At 29.6% G+C, this 19,366-nt stretch overlaps 1 protein-coding gene across 1 annotated transcript in view; it reads left to right on the forward strand.

The window, feature by feature from the left end:
• Positions 1-17,257, forward strand: part of LOC119673528 (receptor-type guanylate cyclase Gyc76C-like) — a 66,413-nt gene extending 49,156 nt beyond the window's left edge. The window contains exons 4-16 of the mRNA XM_038084822.1: positions 3,014-3,079; positions 6,830-7,042; positions 7,119-7,273; positions 7,383-7,605; positions 12,108-12,279; positions 12,352-12,512; positions 12,756-13,052; positions 13,269-13,601; positions 13,661-13,826; positions 13,890-14,199; positions 14,625-14,853; positions 14,921-15,085; positions 15,162-17,257. Of these exons, the coding sequence (XP_037940750.1) occupies positions 3,014-3,079; positions 6,830-7,042; positions 7,119-7,273; positions 7,383-7,605; positions 12,108-12,279; positions 12,352-12,512; positions 12,756-13,052; positions 13,269-13,601; positions 13,661-13,826; positions 13,890-14,199; positions 14,625-14,853; positions 14,921-15,085; positions 15,162-17,030 (4,359 nt within the window). The 3' untranslated portion in view covers positions 17,031-17,257. The remainder of the gene's footprint in view (positions 1-3,013; positions 3,080-6,829; positions 7,043-7,118; positions 7,274-7,382; positions 7,606-12,107; positions 12,280-12,351; positions 12,513-12,755; positions 13,053-13,268; positions 13,602-13,660; positions 13,827-13,889; positions 14,200-14,624; positions 14,854-14,920; positions 15,086-15,161) is intronic.
• Positions 17,258-19,366: the final 2,109 nt, after the last annotated feature.

The raw sequence follows: 19,366 nt of genomic DNA on the forward strand, positions 1-19,366 counted from the left end.
TGAATCTAATATTAGACGATGGGCTTATGACGTCAGTTAATAAGTTTGTAGGGAATCATGCTCGCACAGAAGGTGTTACTACATTATTGACACATCCATGTCACCTTCAACCTTCAAACGTTACGTGTTGTAAAATCTGACGTTTAGTTGACAAGTTACAGTGGTTTTAGTGACGTTACTTTCATAATTTTCAAAACAATTTAAGCTGACACATTGTTTTTTTCCCAGAAATCATATATTTTCAGCAATTTTTTTCACTACACTATATGCTAAAATAGTTTCATCCTTTATATATATTTAATCCTTTAACTCCTAGAAGGAGCATAGGGTCGCAAGAAATATCTTCCACTCGGAACGATTGGTGGCCAATAGCTTCAACTCTCCCCAGCTTTTCCGCATGTGTAACATTTCCATGTCGATTTGCCTTCTTCAGATGTGAGCAGATGTGCCTCTTCTTCCGCTATTCATCGGGTTCCATTCAATCGCTATTCTTGTGGTGTCATCAGTTGGTCTACGCAAAGTGTGTCCGACCCTTTCCCATTTGCGTGTTTTGATTTCGGTTCTTATAGGTGTTTGTAGACTTCCTTTATATATCTGACTTTATGTTTTGAAAACTATTGTCTCGGATTTTTTTTCCTTTTTTTAAAATATTTGATGCAGTGATGCTTAAAGAAATCAGCTGTTAAAAAATACTCTCCGTAGCACTGGCGATATATATTTTTTTTGTGCAGTGATGTCACAGCCACAGTGTGGGACTTGAACCCACTAAAGCCACCAGTTTTAAATAAAAAGAGAAAATTTCTAACGCAAAGCGGAAACTTCATTCTAGTAATTGAGGAGAAAAGATGAGGACAAGAGGTGACACTAGCGATTTTTATCCCGAAAATGTTGACACAAAACTGTTCTGTAAAATAATTAGTGAAATTATTCTTTCCTACTCTAAATTGCATTAGATTAGTTTCTTTCTCTCTTTTTTGTTTTCAATTTGAATATACTTTAATACTGACCATATGTTTAACAGAAATGAGAAGGTCAACTTCGTAAATGATGTTTAAATTAAAATTAAATTAATATATATTTTTTTCGTATTTTCTTGAGACATAAAAATATTGTCAAATAAGCACATTTTATAATGAAAGTATTTTCAATATTTGGACATTCATAGGAACTATGGTATGTTTACAATTTTTAACATCCATTTAACATTTTATTGAGATAGTACGTTAATCTGCGGTGTCCTATTAAGAACATGATGTGAATCAAACATCCTCTCTGCTCGGTGCAAGGACTTTGATGGGCTGATGAATTTTTTAATCTGAGTTCTGAGTAACCTAGTGGTTTTTTAATTAGTATTCCGCCTAGAATCTTAGTTTTGAAGACAAATTAAGTTTTTTGAAGTTAGCCAATTATTTGGTTGTCTTGCTGTTCGTCATATTCGGAACCCACCTCTAAGCCATATCCCAGTTATTACAGGAACAAAATGGAGTTATTGATATTCCTGAACAAGAATAAAATAAATTTCTTCATGTTTTTTTTTTTATATTTTTGTTCTCCTGTTCGTTAAGCTCTAAAAGTTAAAGTATAAACACTTAAACCTTACTTAGGTTAAAACTGCAGACTCGCGTAACATAAACTAAAATGTAATTATACTATAAATATCTTTTTATGGTCATTACCAAAAAGAAAGTAAAACTATGTTCACACTTAGACCTTTGGACCTTTTCAGCATATTTTTATATGGATTTTGAGTGAGTTAAAAAGGGCACATATTGCGGCATATCTGCTGCATATAAAAGTATAATATTAAGTCTAAACATAGCATAAAATTGATGTGATCATTCGTCAATTGACTGTCTGCATAACAAGGTTTTTGGAAAAGACAACGTTTACTCTTCGTCTGTGCTATTAATAAGTTGTTATTTAAATAATAAATAAATTAAAAATAAATAAGTAAATACAAAAGTAAAAATAAAACTGTACTGTAATTATTTTAATATGTACCATATATCTTAATAAAAAAAATAAATAAATAAGTAAATGGAAAAGTAAAAATAAAACTTATTTCTTACTGTAATTAATTCAATATGTGCAAATATTAACTGTTGATTAAATAAATTAAGTACATGTTTGAAAATTTAAATCAATAAAAATGATTTTTTATATATACAAATACAGCTGCTAGATTTAAAGAATATTTTTATTTTTATTTTTAATAGTTAATCGTCAATATTACTTTTAATTGTTAACAATTTTAACAATAAAAATGCAATACATTAAATCTGCTTTACAATGTCCGTAAATGTTAAATGTAAGCTTATTTATTACAATACATCATTTTGTTTATATATTGAAGGCATTTTCCGAAGGTGGTTTCCTCAGGATTATTATGTTTTTTAAATTGATTTTATTTTTCACTCTATACGGTTTATGTCAATTTTTCCCTCGTGGGATTTATCCTGTCAATTTTAAATTAAAAGTTTATTATTTTTCTCAATGAAATGATTTTATTGTTTCACATTTTACTATTTTTTATTAATAATTTTTTTTTTAAAAAACTTTTTTACTGAGTTCTGTAAACATATAAGTTTGTCAATAAAAGCTGCTGGTTTACGAACTGCAGCTGGTCCATTAAATTTTAAATCAAATGAAATAACTACAAATATCCAGTGAATGAAATTTAAGCAAAATAAAAACAGTAAAATATATATATAAATAAATAAATAAAAAAGTTGCTAAATAACGTTGAACAACTAAGTAAATATTTTATTAATTTTTGTTTAAACAACAGTTTAAGCAAATAGCTTAGTTTAAAATAGAACACAGCTATTTCAATTAAGTTCCAAATCATCATATCATATCAATTTTTTTTATTATCATAGCTTCTCATTTCCACCAAAAAGTCATTAACATCATATAAAAATTGCATGCGTTTTAAATTCTTGTGATCCTTGCTTTTCTATGAAATATCATTATTAAATTTTTAATTTTCTCTCCTTTTTTTATTTTCATGCAGAAATGTGCTGAAAACAGGGCTTCTTCTATACCAACATTTGCGCGCACGGAACCACCGGATACACAGGTAAGTTTAAAGTCATTTCAATAAACCTCAACAAGTGTATTAACGTCATTACTTCCGCCGGAAGCATAGCTTGTTTTTTATATTTAAAGCTTCGTATCTGCTGAGGATACTTGCAGTGGCACTTAGTAGTGTCTTTATTTTTGCTGTCGTCGTAGTAGACGTAGTGGTGTGGTTATATGTACTTTTCCTGCTGTTTGCCTCCAGCGAGGATATCATATAAATTGTATTGAAATTCTGTGTAAAGGATGAATGCATTCCTTTTCACTCAAAATGCATGTTATCTGTCATATTATGTGTTTATGAAATATTTATTCTACAAGGTGTGCGAATAAATCTCTTGGATTTTCTTACAAGTTGTCGCCTTTCTTGACTTAAAATTGTTGTGCAAGGATATTTAAATTTGCATTATACGAGTATTTCCATTTAAACGATTGCAATATAACGTTTATGTATATAACGTCTATACATATAACGTCTATATATAAATTGTTGCAATAAAGATTTTTTAGGACATGAGAGCTATTAAATAAAAATAGCAATAAAAAATTCTGATTAATTATAAAAAAAATTTTATGCAAATATTAAGTTTGTTTATAAAAATGAACATCTAAAAAGAATAATAATTAAAAATAATTCTTTAACAGATTTTTTTAGTTTTTATATTGATATGAGCACTATTATACTTGAACCTTTTTTGTTTGCATTAACTACTCTAAAAAGTAAATAAAATTCTCAAACCTCAATCCAAACATTAAACTTAGTTAATTAATTTGATTTTGACGAAAGAAACCATGTTTCCTAATAGAAACTATTGGTTTCAATAGAAAGGTATTTTGAACAGTATCCAGATCAGAGGTGAATTATTGCTTAGTCTGATGAAGTGATAAACAATAATCCAGTCAAGGTGCAAAGAGGGGTTTTGAAGAAACTTCGCAGTTAATAGAGAGTAAAAGTGCTCAAGTTCATCACCTCAACTAGCCTCAACATAATAATAATAAAACCTTTAATTTTTAGAATTTATTAATATTAATTTATCTTAGATTCAGATTCTGATAATTTCTCTCAAGGAAATATTAAACAAACGTTAAATTTTGATTTTAACAAAAAGTGACCTGTAACCGTAAAAAAATATATAAAAACCATTTTTATTTACATTTATTTAATCAATTTTTGGCTGACCATACACAGCTATTTCGAGTTTTGCTAAATATACCTTACATCAGTAATCTTTTAAACATATTTTTTATAATTAATTATTCATAAATCATTTTTTTAATACTGCAAGTACCAAGAATTGAACTCGAGCCCTGCCAATTTTAAAGCTCAGAGTCAGTTTTCATTAGCCAACTGACCTAAAACCGTAATTGACTTATCTGTTCAAATTTGGAGTACTCTGTTAATTTGATGAAAAAGTTCATTGCTGTGCTATATTAGAACCAAATCATAAACCAACTGTAGAATAATTGAATTAATTAATTGTAATTATATTTTTAATAATTAAATTTCAATACTATTCTTTTTATAGATACATTATTTATCGCATTGCTTCTTGTGCATAGAACCTTATTTGGGAACTAAATACATAGACTTTATTAGTTAATGTTATCGAACGAACACTATATCCTTTAATATTAAAAACGTGTATACTTATAAATAACTTTTACAGCAATTTTCAGACAAATTATTTAGCCAATTTAATGCTGTTAATTAGCATATTCTTTTTGATTTTACTTTTTTAGTGCTGTTAAGAGTAGACCTTTGTCTATACTTAGTTATATATGTAGATGTTTATCTTAAAGTTGCATATTTCTTCAGTGCTAATGTGAGGGAAACGACACATATTTAATTAATATTACAGCAATCATGTAGCTACCCAGCATTGCAAATAACAATACTATGAAATTCTTATAATTATCGAAAAATAGCTATTTTGATATCCACCTTTACAAATATTAATACAAAGCACAATGAATTTCTACTAATTATCGGGAAATTGATGTTTGACATCTTGAAATGAAAAATATGTGACGTTTTTGAATTAACAGCTTTGATATTTTTTTTATCGAATAAATCTCAGAGATATTTCGTAGTAACCTCAGTAACTTCAGTAGCGTAGCCCACTTTTATAGTTATCTGAATTTATATTGCCTGCAGCCCACGCTCTTTGGTAGTAGTCAAAAATTATTGCCTTGAAAAAGCTTTGCCTTCCGTCATACATATATAATGCCGCCATACAGAGTATTTAAGTTCCCGTCAGAATTTCCGCTCAAGTATATCGCAAGATCCATTGAGTATATCAATATTTATAATTTTAGAGATAAAATATTTGCCTTCGATTTACTTTAAAAGTGATTAGCTACGTAAATTTTTATAAACCTTGTTAGCAATGGCATTTCTACTCTCGTAATTGCATATTGGTGCATCCAATGGTTTTTAGGTGTTATTTATAGTAATGATAATCTATTTCTTCACGATATATTGGAACTTGCAAGAGTTTACCGACAAAATCTACGATTTTGGTGCTTTGAGTTTCAAGTACCTTATTATTCTATTTTAAGAGTTAAAACCATTTCAACTGATTTTGCTCATTAATATTTTGTTAAAAATATAATTTAAATATCTATTACCTAGGTTAGGTTTGGTTGTACCAGCGATCCGAAAGGATACATTAGACCCATAGGCTCATTTTGTTACAGTAAAAGAGAAAATCAGAGGTTTAAAATTACTTTGAACTTTTGGCAAAGCTCGTAGTGTTATTTAAGAAGAGGTCTCAAGTCACAATAATCCTCAAAGGATGCAGTGACGTGGTGCCAGAGTTCCGAACCCTTTCTAAATCTAAAGAGAGGTATTGCAGTTGACCAAGATTTCTTCTTAAAGTTACCGTGAACTTTTGACAAAGCTTATAGTGTTATTTAAGAGGAGGTCTCAAGACACAATAATCCTCAAAAGATGCAGTGACGTGGTGACATAGTTCCGAACTCTTTCTAAATCTAAAGGAAAGTATTGCAGTTGACTAAGATTTCTTCTTAAAGTTACCGTGAACTTTTGACAAAGCTTATAGTGTTATTTAAGAGGAGGTCTCAAGACACGATAATCCTCAAAAGATGCAGTGACGTGGTGTCATAGTTCCGAATCCTTTCTAAATCTAAATTGACCAAGAATTGCAATTGACCAAGATTCTCTAAAAAAAGGCCCATAGACTGGTGGAGTAAAATAAAGTCTTTTATATTGAAATCCCGTACTTTGTTCAAGTGTCGCAATGTTATTTTCTATTATATTTCTTTTACATTTAAGCAAAATAATTTTTTTGGTCAATGGCTTATTTCTAGGAATTGAACTCATTCAAATCATCACTTTGCCATAAATATCTCGAGGCATTTTAGTTTTTTTTTTTATAATTGATAGCTTCATATTTATTTATTTGGTGATAAATTGAATTAAATAAAATTTAATTAGTTTGCATATTCGTTGATCAGTTTATGTGTATTTTTTATTAATGAAAGCATTATTTTGTGCTTTGCCCTAAGCTCTTTAGAAATGTGAATAATTAAGTGAGCGATATTGACAACAAAAGCCTCTATTTTTATTAATTTTCCTATCGAACAATTTAGGCACAAAAAGTATGATATAGATAATTTGATTTAATTTAATAATTAATGTGAACTTTATGTTTAAGCCAATTATTTATATAATTTAATTTTATTTATTTTCAACTCATGTTTATATTTTTTTTCGTTGTTCTCCCTGAAGGTTATTAAGTCAGTGATATCGTTGCTACGCTATTATGGTTGGAGAAAATTTTCGATATTGCATGATGAGCTGTGGACGACAGTTGCAGATTTACTCAAGGAACAAGCAACGAAACGCAATATGACAATTAATCACAAGGAATCGTTTATAGATAATAAAGCCAAATGCTGTGAATTGATGTTGTCATGTTGCCGGACTGGCTTTTGGTATCAGGTAAGTAATTCGTTTGTCTTATTTGTTGTTGTTCAACCCAAAGCATTTCTTATTTTTATCTCATTTTTTTACACAGATTGTTCAGAATACCATGAATCGAACACGTATTTATGTTTTTCTTGGTACTGCATCATCCTTGGTTGATTTCATGGCTTCTATGGATACGGCAAATCTTTTCTCAAAAGGTGAATACATGGTCATATTTGTTGACATGATGACCTACACACCAAAGTAAGTAAATTCTTTATAATATCGCATAATCTCTAAGCACTGTGCATGATTGAAATTCACATTATAGAATAAAAATGTATTTATTATTTGTGTATTTTTTTTTTAACAGAGAAGCCGAAAAATATCTACGTAAGCCTGACCAAGTCGAACGCATGACAATTTGTCGCGAACCGGAAAATTTTATGCAATTGGCACGTAGTTTATTAGTCGTCGCATCTACCCCGCCCACTGAAAGTTATGAAAATTTCACAGCTAAAGTGCGTGAATACAATTCACAGAAGCCGTTTAACTTTCTAACGCCGCACTTGTTTTATAGCAAAAAATTTCTTAAGGTGAGTACACAAGCAAAACGAAGTTAATGTGAAATATCTCTGAGGCAGGAGCGTACTTCTGAAAAGTACTTTTAGTATGAAATGTATCAAAACATTTTAGAGAGTTGCACCCCAAAACCCTGCCAATCCCTTTTGTCTACACTATTGAGGTTACTACGAAGTTAATGTGAAATATCTCTGAGACAGGAGCGTATCAGAGACTCATTTCGGGGAAGTCTTAAAATACTTCTGAAAAGTACTTCTAGTGTAAAATGAACCAAAACATTTTATAGAGTAACTTACACCCCAAAACCCTGCCAACCCCTTTTGTCTACGCTACTGAAGTTACTGAGGTTACTACGAAATATCTCTGAGGCTGGAGCGTATCAGAGACTCATTTCGGGGAAGTCTTAAAATACTTCTGAAAAGTACTTTTAGTATGAAATGTATCAAAACATTTTAGAGACTTGCACCCCAAAACCCTGCCAATCCCTTTTGTCTACGCTATTGAGGTTACTACGAAGTTAATGTGATATATCTCTGAGGCAGGAGCGTATCAGAGACTCGTTTTGGGAAGTCTTAAAATACTTCTGAAAAGTACTTCTAGTGTAAAATAAACCAAATCATTTTAGAGAGTAACTTACACCCCAAAACCTTTTAACCCCTTTTGCCTACGCTACTGTGTTGGGTATATCGCATTTTAGTATTTGAGTTAATAAATGCAAATGCAGTTTACAAGCTACAGTCAGAATAATAAAAACAGTAGAGTCGGAATAGTATACTTCAAAGATACTTCAAAAATAATAAGGATTGATACAGGTGCACTAGTAAAAAATGTAAATAAATTGTAAGGAAAAGAATTTTACTTTTTTATTTTTGTTTGAAAAAATACTAAATTTTAATTTTTTTTATCTTATTTCCAATATAAACGTTTTGAAACTTTAAACACAAGATTAAATTTCCTTAAAAAAATTGTTGTTAATTTTAATTTAAATCACAACAAATTATCTGATATTTTGTTATATCAGTTTTATTCTTAAACATAGAGCAGTCTTGTGGCCAAAAATTCACTTCAGGATGCTTTAAGATAATTTCAGTAATTTAAAAAACTTATTTTATCATATTAAACACTCATGATGCATTAATAATAAATATCCATATGTTAAAATATAGTCATTCATTTCATGTATATAAATCCTATATAAATTACCTACAGTTATATAACATATACGGTATGATCAAAATGTTAAGAAAGCTTTAAAATTACGGTCGGTGTATCGTCCTTATCGAGTCGAGTTTTTTTTGTGTATTGGTTACACTGCACCGCACTGTATATATTAACTGTCACGCAGTTGTGATGCATAGTTTGTGTTGAGAAAACTTATATATAGATATCGTAAGCCATACAAAATAAATGTATGTTACAATTTGAAACACCCCACCCCTGTTAATTCCATCGTCGTTTAATAAACAACAATGTAAATACAATATGATTCAAAGAACACATGTATTTAAGTAAAGAGAGCATTAGATCGTAAAGTTCTTCGAATTATAAAAATTGCATATAAAAAAATTTAAATATAAATTAGTTGGTGGGATAGATCTGTTTCTAACTGTTTTTAATATGTGTTCAGAAAATAAATCACAAAAATTGAACTTTTTAAATAAATTATGATTCAATGTATAAGTCAGATGAACTTTACATCTATGACTTTATGAATGGTACCAATGCTCTCAGAAAGAATCAAGACGTCATCTTCACTGTCTTCAATGTAAAGGAAGTAGATAAGAAAAATGTGGCGCATGTGAAGCAATCTTAATGAATGTTTCAGTATCAAAATTTGTTACTAAATTTGATTTATCAGCTAAAACAGTATCGCCTAATTTTCGCTGAAATATAGTTTAAGACCGTCGTTCACAATCCAGATTTAGAAACGTAGATATATGGTAACATCATTGAAACGAAAGTCTCAAAAGACAAGGTTGTCTAGCAACATCAAAAATGAATGCGACGACCCGGAGCAAGCTTAACAGTATATCTGAAAATTCATCCTAATAGTGTTGCTCAAACTGAAAATGACGGTAGCATAAGTGTATAATATTAAAATATTCTCAGTACTCTTTGATCAAATCTCATACATTTGAGTTTATTAAAATCCTGGTTTAACTTTTGAGCATGATAGCATAGAAAATGATATACAAATGCATTGTAATTGTAATTTTATGTTTGCTGTTATTTAAACTGCACGGGTCACAACACCAAAACCAACAACAACGCAAATACAATCGTTACGTAAAACACACAACAATAAATTTGCAGCAACAACAATGTTTCCTTGTGAATGTAGTAACTTTTTTTGTATGTATTCAATTCATTTGAGCACATAATGTAATGATAAATTTCTAGTGGTTTATTGAAAATTGGAATTTTTTTTTAGTTGACTATTGGCATTTAATATAATTAATGATGTGAAATGTATTATTAAAAAAAATGTGACTCTGCTTAGTAGTAAACCCATTTTCAATATCTGATTAAGGTAGTTTAGTAACTGATATTGGGGATTTTTAATATTTCAAATGTTTATACAGACATTTTTTATAGAAATATTTTTTGATTTTATTCTTTTTACACAAATTAATTATTTTATTTTATTTCGTCATCTGGCATTTTGTTTTTTTTTTTTGGTGCAGTTAGTTGGGACTTCAGGTGTGGTGAGTGAAGTGAAGGGGTTTAATTCTAATTGATTCATTTCATTTAATTGTATTGCATTAATTAAACTCTTTTAATATCCACAAATAAGCTTTTTTTGTAATGAGAATATTTTTAATATATCACTTAAATCAGTAAATCATTTGCAATAAGAGATGAATGTAAAGTATAGTTTTATTGTAAAAATATATTTTTATAAATTTTAATTAATAAATGTGTATGGTTAGTTAATTGGAGAATTTATTAAAGTTTGATTTTGATTTTTCCTTGCGTTTTTTTTTTAATAAATTATTTAAATTATTCAATAATTAATATCACACGTACTATTTCTAAATAGCATTTTTAAGTTGTATAATTTTTTGTATTATTAAAAAAAATCATTAAACTCCATAATCCTCTTTAAAAAGGTTTCAAAATTCCACATAAAATGTCACAAACTGTTTCAATTTTTTAAACAATATTTAAAAAGGACTTGAATTAAAATAATGGCAATAATGAGGAAAATAACGACCTTTAGATTAAAGCGAAGCAATGCAAATAAGTTTTATTTGAACTAAAAACTAGTGCCACTCAAATGCTTCGTTGGTTTCATTTTGGTTTGTGGATTTTTAAACGCCAATGGAATTCCACTCGCGGATGTCATTACTCTGTATTGTCAAGTATATGCAAATTTAAGAAAATCCATTGAGCACGGAACCGTTTTCATTTCTGATTCATTCACCTTTAAAAATTAAAATTCAAAAATGAATTGCTTTTATTCTTATACAGATAATGTTGACTGATTTAAGCAATAATCGATAAAATTTATTGTAGGCGGTTTAGGCAGTAAAATACTTTAAAAAATTTATTTAAAAAAGTCTTCTATATTTATATTGAATACTCATTAAATTTTCATCATTCATTAAATATATTTTGATCATATAACGAAATTTATTTTAATTCCTAAAATATTGTGCACTATAAATATAGTAGCATCCTATTCCAATATCTCTCCAGATGAGCATGATTTTAAGGTTCATTAAGTTAAGATCTATCATTTTATTGTATAAATTTGGATGAAATTTTGTATGTGTTTCATATTTCATTTCCTGTTACCATACACATTATAAAATAAATAACCCTATTTCGTTTAGTTTATCCAATTAAAAATTAGGTTAATAATATTTTTTAATTAGTTTATGGATCATGCAAACAGAATTTTTTTTGTAACCATCTTTCTGTAGATGTTTTAAACCAGGCTGAAGTTTTATTTTGAATCCCTAATTTATTAAAAATCACATTAAGCCAATCGAATTAAAGAACAAAAACCATTAAATCCTGATTAGGATAAACTACAATTCTTAGATATTTTGGGTAAGGTAGGTTTATCATAGATTAAGTTAGAATAACTTGGCATGCGCCATACACAAAGGTAATGTCATCTAGTAATACCAGATACAGTCTAACATTATATAGACTTGTAGTAGGTAGTATCTACAATTATCACGAGTTTTTCGAATTTAAGAACTGCTTGAAGTTCCCACCCTGAAAGAGCTTTCAAGTATCTAATTTGTGCGGTTCCACAGTATAGTGTGAGACATCACCATAGTATATGCTTTCTTTGGAGAGACTATGTTCCTGCCTCCTTGCATTTTCTGCAAATTGGCCATGGGCCTATTTGTAATTTCTATTTTGCATACGTATGCCGCTAGTAGAATGTAGACCGTCAGTATACATATAATAGATTCAATCTTCTCTATAATATAATATACATTATACATTAATCTTATATTATTAACATTAATTTGATAAATTCTATTGAATTTCTTTTCAGTTTGTTTCTATATATGCCGCCTACCTCTATGATTCCGTTAAGCTCTATGCCTGGGCGTTGGATAAGCTTCTACGACAGGAGGAACGCATATTAACGGATGATGTGATATTTGATATAGCTAGTAATGGAACTAGAATAATCGACACAATTATTAAAAATCGTACTTATAAAAGTGTGTAGCTTTATATTATATATAGGTATGACTACATTATTATATTTAACAATTCTTTTCCTATATTTCCAGGTGTTACTGGTGCAACAATTAAAATAGACCAAAATGGAGATTCCGAAGGAAATTTCTCAGTACTCGCATATAAACCATATAAGCACTTTTTTCGTGATAATTTATCCTGCAATTATCATATGGTACCTGTTGCCTATTTTCAACAAGGAGAAGATATTCCAGTGAGTGAGTCGTCCTTTTATTTTTGTGTTTATCTCTGATTAAACATTTTCACAATTTTTCCTTTTATTTATGTTTCACACATTCTTTTCAACAATACAATATATTGTTATTCAAACTAATATACACAAAATCTTTATTTGTCCTCATCTTCTCTCAGTAGAGCATAGGGTGCCCTTATATACATAATCATATACTGATTAATAGCTTTTTATGTAACTATTTTTGTTTTCTGTTGACTTTAGGAATACAAATTAATAAATGGTTCTGTTCGTGTTGATTGGCCCTCTGGCGGAGATTGTCCTAATGATCAACCAATTTGTGGTTTCGCAAATGAATTGTGTAAAAAGGATGATCGACATATAACATCCGTAGTTGTTGCAGTTATACTTGGCTTACTTCTGTTTTGTGCCGGTGTTGTAACAATGAGTATTTATCGTAAATGGAAAATAGAGTTAGAAATTGAGGGTTTGCTGTGGAAAATCGATATATCAGAAATAAAAGGTTATCCTCGCAACGATATCGTGTCATCGCCTAGTAGAGTAAGTTTCATATTATTATAAATTTTTTTTTGATTATAACTTGAAATAAATAGAATGCAACAGGGTTTAGAGAGCAAATGACAAACAATTACAAAAAAAATTTTTTAACTCGTAGTCTCTATAAGTCGAACCTCCTCTTTTCTTTCTTTGACTGTATTTATATTTTTTTAAACGCAACAATGTTTGTATTTATCTATTATTTTTTTTATCCAATAGTTGAGTTTGGCTAGTGCTCAATCTCTTGGATCGCGTTGCTCGTATCACTTTTTCACAGCAACAGCGCAACTACGAGGAGCAGTTGTACGCATAAAAGAGTTGAAATTTAATCGCAAAAAGGATATATCCAGAGAAATAATGAAAGAGATGCGTCTACTTCGAGAACTACGACATGATAATGTAAACAGTTTTATTGGAGCATGTGTGGAACCATCAGCAATATTACTAGTCACTGATTACTGTGCCAAGGGCAGTTTATATGATATCATCGAAAACGAAGATATTAAATTGGATGATTTATTTATTGCTTCGTTGATACACGACTTAATTAAGGTAAGTCAGAAATATAACATTTTTATAGTGAATATTAATTTATTTTTATATTCTTTTAGGGAATGATTTACTTGCACAATTCTTCGTTAGTCTATCATGGAAATCTCAAATCATCCAATTGTGTTGTGACTTCACGTTGGGTGCTACAACTAACCGATTTTGGATTACACGATCTGCGACATTGTGCTGAGAGTGAATCAATTGGAGAGCATCAGCATTATAGAAGTAAGCTCAGTATATATCTTAAAGTTGATAATTACATATCTTAAATATCAAATTTATTTTTAGATCAATTTTGGAAAGCACCCGAACTTTTGCGTAATTCACATATTTATGGCTCTCAAAAGGGCGATGTGTATGCATTTGCCATAATTATGTATGAAATTGTTAGTCGTAAGGGTCCATTTGGGCAAACGGATTTCGAACCAAAGGAAATTGTTGATTTAGTTAAAAAGCAACCATTGAAGGGTGTTGATCCATTCCGTCCTGAGTTGAAGTACATTATTCAAAATGAATTATGCCCAGATTACGTACTGAGCTGTATTAAAGATTGTTGGGATGAGGATCCAGATGTAAGGCCAGATTTTTCAACTATACGGTAAGTTTTAGTAGTTTTAAAATAAGCGCATAAATTTGTAATAAAACGGCGTTCTACGTCTCAAATCAGCTCTTCATTTTTAAAGACCTTGCTTATGAAAATCGAATTCACTAGTATATTTTATACCCTCTATTGCTCTATCGTGTTGAATATGGTAAATTTATTTTAGACGTAGATTCATAGGGTTCTTGGGACCATATATTTTCAATTTGGACCAGTAGTGTGTTTCAGACATAGTAAATAATTCCTTTTATAAAGCATCACATAAACCCTACAGCAGATTTGTAACCAAATATATACCTTCCAATAACTTAATTCTTTACTAACAAAGCATTAGATAGGGTAACTGACACGACAATGATTTTTTGACATTATTTTAAAATTTGTATATAATAAAAGTTGTGTTTCTGTTTTTTCTATTCCAGTACTCGTCTGAAAAAGATGCGAGGTGGCAAAACCAAAAATATAATGGATCAAATGATGGAAATGATGGAGAAATACGCAAATAATTTGGAAGACATTGTCTCAGAGCGTACACGTTTACTTTGTGAAGAAAAGCGAAAAACTGAAGACTTGCTGCATCGCATGCTACCACAAACAGTTGCAGAAAAGCTTACAGTGGGCCAAGGCGTTGAACCAGTTTCATTTGATTTGGTAATAAGTTTAAGTTTCCAACTAAAAATATTTACGATTTCATAAACTCTTCTCACGTCTAATTTAGGTTACCATATATTTCAGCGATATTGTTGGTTTCACGTCAATGTCTGCCGAAAGTACACCACTGCAAGTGGTGAATTTCTTGAACGATCTCTACACTGTGTTTGACCGCATTATACGTGGTTATGACGTTTACAAAGTAGAAACTATCGGTGATGCTTATATGGTGGTATGTATTTCTAGAGCAAATAACTCATTTAAATACTAATGCGTTTACTACAAAATATATATATTTCTATTTAAAGGTTTCTGGGTTACCGATTAAAAATGGTGACCGTCACGCTGGTGAAATTGCTTCAATGTCACTGGAGCTTTTACAGGCAGTTAAACAGCATCGAATTGCACACCGTCCCAACGAAACACTTAAGCTACGTATAGGCATGCATACTGGACCTGTAGTTGCTGGGGTTGTAGGTTTAACGATGCCTAGGTATTGCTTATTTGGTGATACTGTTAACACTGCTTCACGTATGGAATCAAACGGAGAAGCACTAAAAATCCATATCTCCTCCAAGTGTAAAGAAGCGTTAGACAAACTAGGTGGCTACATTACAGAAAAACGTGGGTTGGTTGCTATGAAAGGAAAGGGTGAGGTAACAACATATTGGTTAGTTGGTGCCACCGAAAAAGCCATACAAAAGAAACCTGTTGATATGACAGATATGCCCCCACCATTGTTCTGTCGTCCACGTAGAAGTCCAAAGTTGAATAGTGATTCCCGACAGCCTAGTATTATTGGTATGCATTACTATGGCGCTGGTTCTAGGCGGCAGTCAAGCGTACCTCGTGCAGATGTTGAATCTACATGCAGCCTACAAGGTTCAACATATTATGTACCACGTGAATCGCCACGTTTACCATTAAAGCGCTATGAACGGCCTTCACTAAATGGACTTAGTGGTATTATTAGTGGTGGTAATAGCATTGCAGATCGTATCAGTTACTATGGAGGTGGAATTGGTGGTGGAGGAGGCATTATTTTTAATGTCGGTAGCGGTGGTGGCGCTTCTACTGTATATGAATCAACGCAAGCGTCACATAATACATTGGATCATTCCGAAATAAATGAAACAAACTGTGATAGTACTGGCGGTGGCAACAATAATAATGGTCAGATAGTACCACTATTGACTGCTGGTATGCGTAACTCTCTATCGCCAAAACCCTTGGCCATGGTGCGTCCTCATCGTATTATTGAATCACAACTGCCGTCATCCTCATCAACTCAGGAAATATTTAGAAGAGCACTAAATGACGGTTTAAGTGCAACCCAAACAGCTCTTTTACGTGAGTCCCGATCACTTGATATGATGCCGATGCAAATACAATTACGTAAACGTCAGGAAACTACAAAGTTGCCTCCGTCCAAACTCTCCAAGAATAATTCACGTTCATTAGACTTTGGTGTTTCATTGACTAGTGATGAAAACCCAACAGCCACCACAACAACAAAAGCTACAAACACCACTACAGGAACAGCACCACATGCCGAGAGCGAAGATTTACAAATCGACGATTTTGATGATAACATAAGTTTACTGATACGCGACAATGGTGATCTCCGTGCACGACATTCTGTCATTTTGCCTTCTTCGATAACAGTGCCAACTTCTTCAATGCTATTAAATCGTCGTCGTAGCGGTGGAAGCAGTTACATCGGCACTGGAAGTAGTGGAGCTAATTTAATGCCATATAAACATTACAACAACAACTGTAATGGCGGTATGACAATTGAAGAAGATGTACAGTCACCGCTTTTACAGCGGCAATCGTCTCTCACTACACCGCCTGATGAAATTTTAGCGCGTTCGAAACGTTGGCGTTCGCTTGAAACCATTGAACACCACAGCGGTAACAGTGTTAGTTATGCAGCCGATATAGATGGCAATAGTGATGCTGGAGGTACGGGTGGACAGCAGCCGAATTCCACAACGTCGCAACGTGGACTTGGTAAAAAGGCGACTTCGTGGCTGGTAAATTTTTTCCAAGGTAATGGCATACGTACAAATGATGCATCACTGCGACGTGTGGGCATTTTACCAACCGGCGTACGAGGCGTACCTGGTTTTGCGGAAATGCCAACAATACCGCGTGATCGTGAAAGTATTGTTTAGGTTTGTTATTGTGTAAAAATTGTAAAAGAATTAAAATGGCAGGGAACATGTTAGGAAAAATTAGAATTTTGATCATAAATGTTTTTAATTAGTATGTGGAGAACATTGCAGAAAACTAAAGCTGAGATAAGCAACTACGAATTACGAAAAGTGTTGCAAAGTAAATTTTTTTTGTAGTATTTTTTTTACTGCAAAAAATGTAGTTAATTTATTTCTATTTTTTTAAGATGAGCATTAAGTGTAATTAATTTGTCTTTTTTTGTTTTATTTTTAGAGAAGTAAAGCACAAATTTTGGAAATAAATATTGTTAAGCAGTAACATAGAAAGTCAAAAAGTGAAGGTCCCATAAGATTCATAAAAATATTGAAATAAAATTATTTTTTGTGATTTTAGAAATATCATAACTAAATTCAATTAAAAATCACAAGTAAATTAATTTTTATATACCATATTTTTTTTATTCTTTTTTGTTTTAATAGCACGAATATTGAAAAATTGCATTTTAAATTGTTTATAAATTATTTTGAAATATTGCGAAAAAAATTATTATTTATTAAATTAATTTTGTATACAGTCATATATATATATATATTTTCTTTAAATCATTACTTTAGTTATTTTCCGATAAATTATTGTTTTCATTATTTCAAATATTTATTATTTTTTAATTTCTTGTCTATTATTTTTTTGTTTAATTTTTAATATTTTAATTTTATGTTTATAATATTTCAATTCTTCTTTAATTTTAACTTTTTTCTCATATTTCTTATTTTCTTATATTTATATATATGTATACATATATTTAATTTTTTTGCAGTATTTATTTTATTTAATTTTTATTTCATTATATTCTTTCTTGTATTGCGTTTCATTTATCTCTTGAAATATATATTTGAATTGGATTATAAATAATTTTTAATTTTTTTTTCGTCATATCAAACACTGAACATGCAGGTGTACTCACCTAGAAAATCTTTAATAGAATTTGGCAGTAAAATAATTGAACCATCTGTTTAAAAAATTAAAAATCCAAATGAACTAAGTAAAGTAGTAATAATAATTAAAAAAATTTTTTTTAGTGCCATAAGAGAAATTAGAGCAGGACTCTATAAAAATAATAAACTAAGTACAATTTATTTAATAATTGAGCTTAGGCACTAATTAAAATCATATCCTTATTACTATTTAAGGACTTAGTTTAATTGATGGTACCATATCCCAAGAAAAGGACTAAATTCGCTTCCATTAAATATAATTTTTTTTTATTAGTTTTAATTGTTTTTTGCAAATAAAAGTTAAAGAAATATTGTTTATGAAAGCAGAGATTTAGTGACATTTTCTTTGGAAGAACAGAAGCTTAAATAGAATTTTTATGTTTGGCTTCAAAAATCATTGTCAAATTAAATAAAAATTTTTAACTGTTCGTCTTTTCATCAAAATAGTTACAAAAAATATAAACTTTGAACAAGAAAATATTTTAAATTATTATGAAGAGAATTTTGTTTTCTGCAGTCATAGAAAAGGGATAGCATATAATGCCCTATGAAAAAATCTTCTGCTTTTGCTTATATATGTACACAAATGCTTAACAATAATATTTTTAATGAGTTTTAAAATAATAAATATATTTATTTAATAATTAATTAATATAAAACTGTATCTAGTCAAAATAACCAGACTAGTTTTTCATAGTTATTTATAAATAAAAGAATAGTACTTCAGTATGCATAAAAGTTAAAAAAATTTTTTTTTAAATATACATCTATATAATATATAAGTCAAAAAATAAAAATAAATTGCTTTTTAAATAAAAAATAAATATATCTATAAATATATATTTATGAAAATTATAAGACTTTTTCACCAAACAAAGAAACATTTTGCATAGTTTTTTAATTTTTAAATCTAGTTTTAATTGAAAAAGAAAAAAATAAAAAGTAAATAAACAAAATAACTAAATACAATATATAAAAATATATAATTTAAATTAATTATATATTCATATATAAAAACAAAAAATAAATAACGAATGTTATTTAATTAATTAATTTTAAAAAATTAAAAATTTTATTTAATGAACAAAAATTATAAATTAATTACTTGTTTTTAAGAGCAAAAAATTCATTTTTTATTGTTGCAATCATTTTTAGATTTTATGTCATTATAAATAAAAATAAATAAATATAAAAATAAATAAATTTAAATATTGCTTGATACTATATATGTTTAGGAAACGCACACATATATGTAATATATATTTTAAAAATAATATTTTGTTATATCTTATATATGTGTGTATCAAATATTATGTCTAATAAATCACATGAAAATATTA

Source organism: Teleopsis dalmanni, chromosome 1 (assembly GCF_002237135.1).
Source record: "Teleopsis dalmanni isolate 2A chromosome 1, ASM223713v2, whole genome shotgun sequence".
Taxonomy (NCBI): domain Eukaryota; kingdom Metazoa; phylum Arthropoda; class Insecta; order Diptera; family Diopsidae; genus Teleopsis; species Teleopsis dalmanni.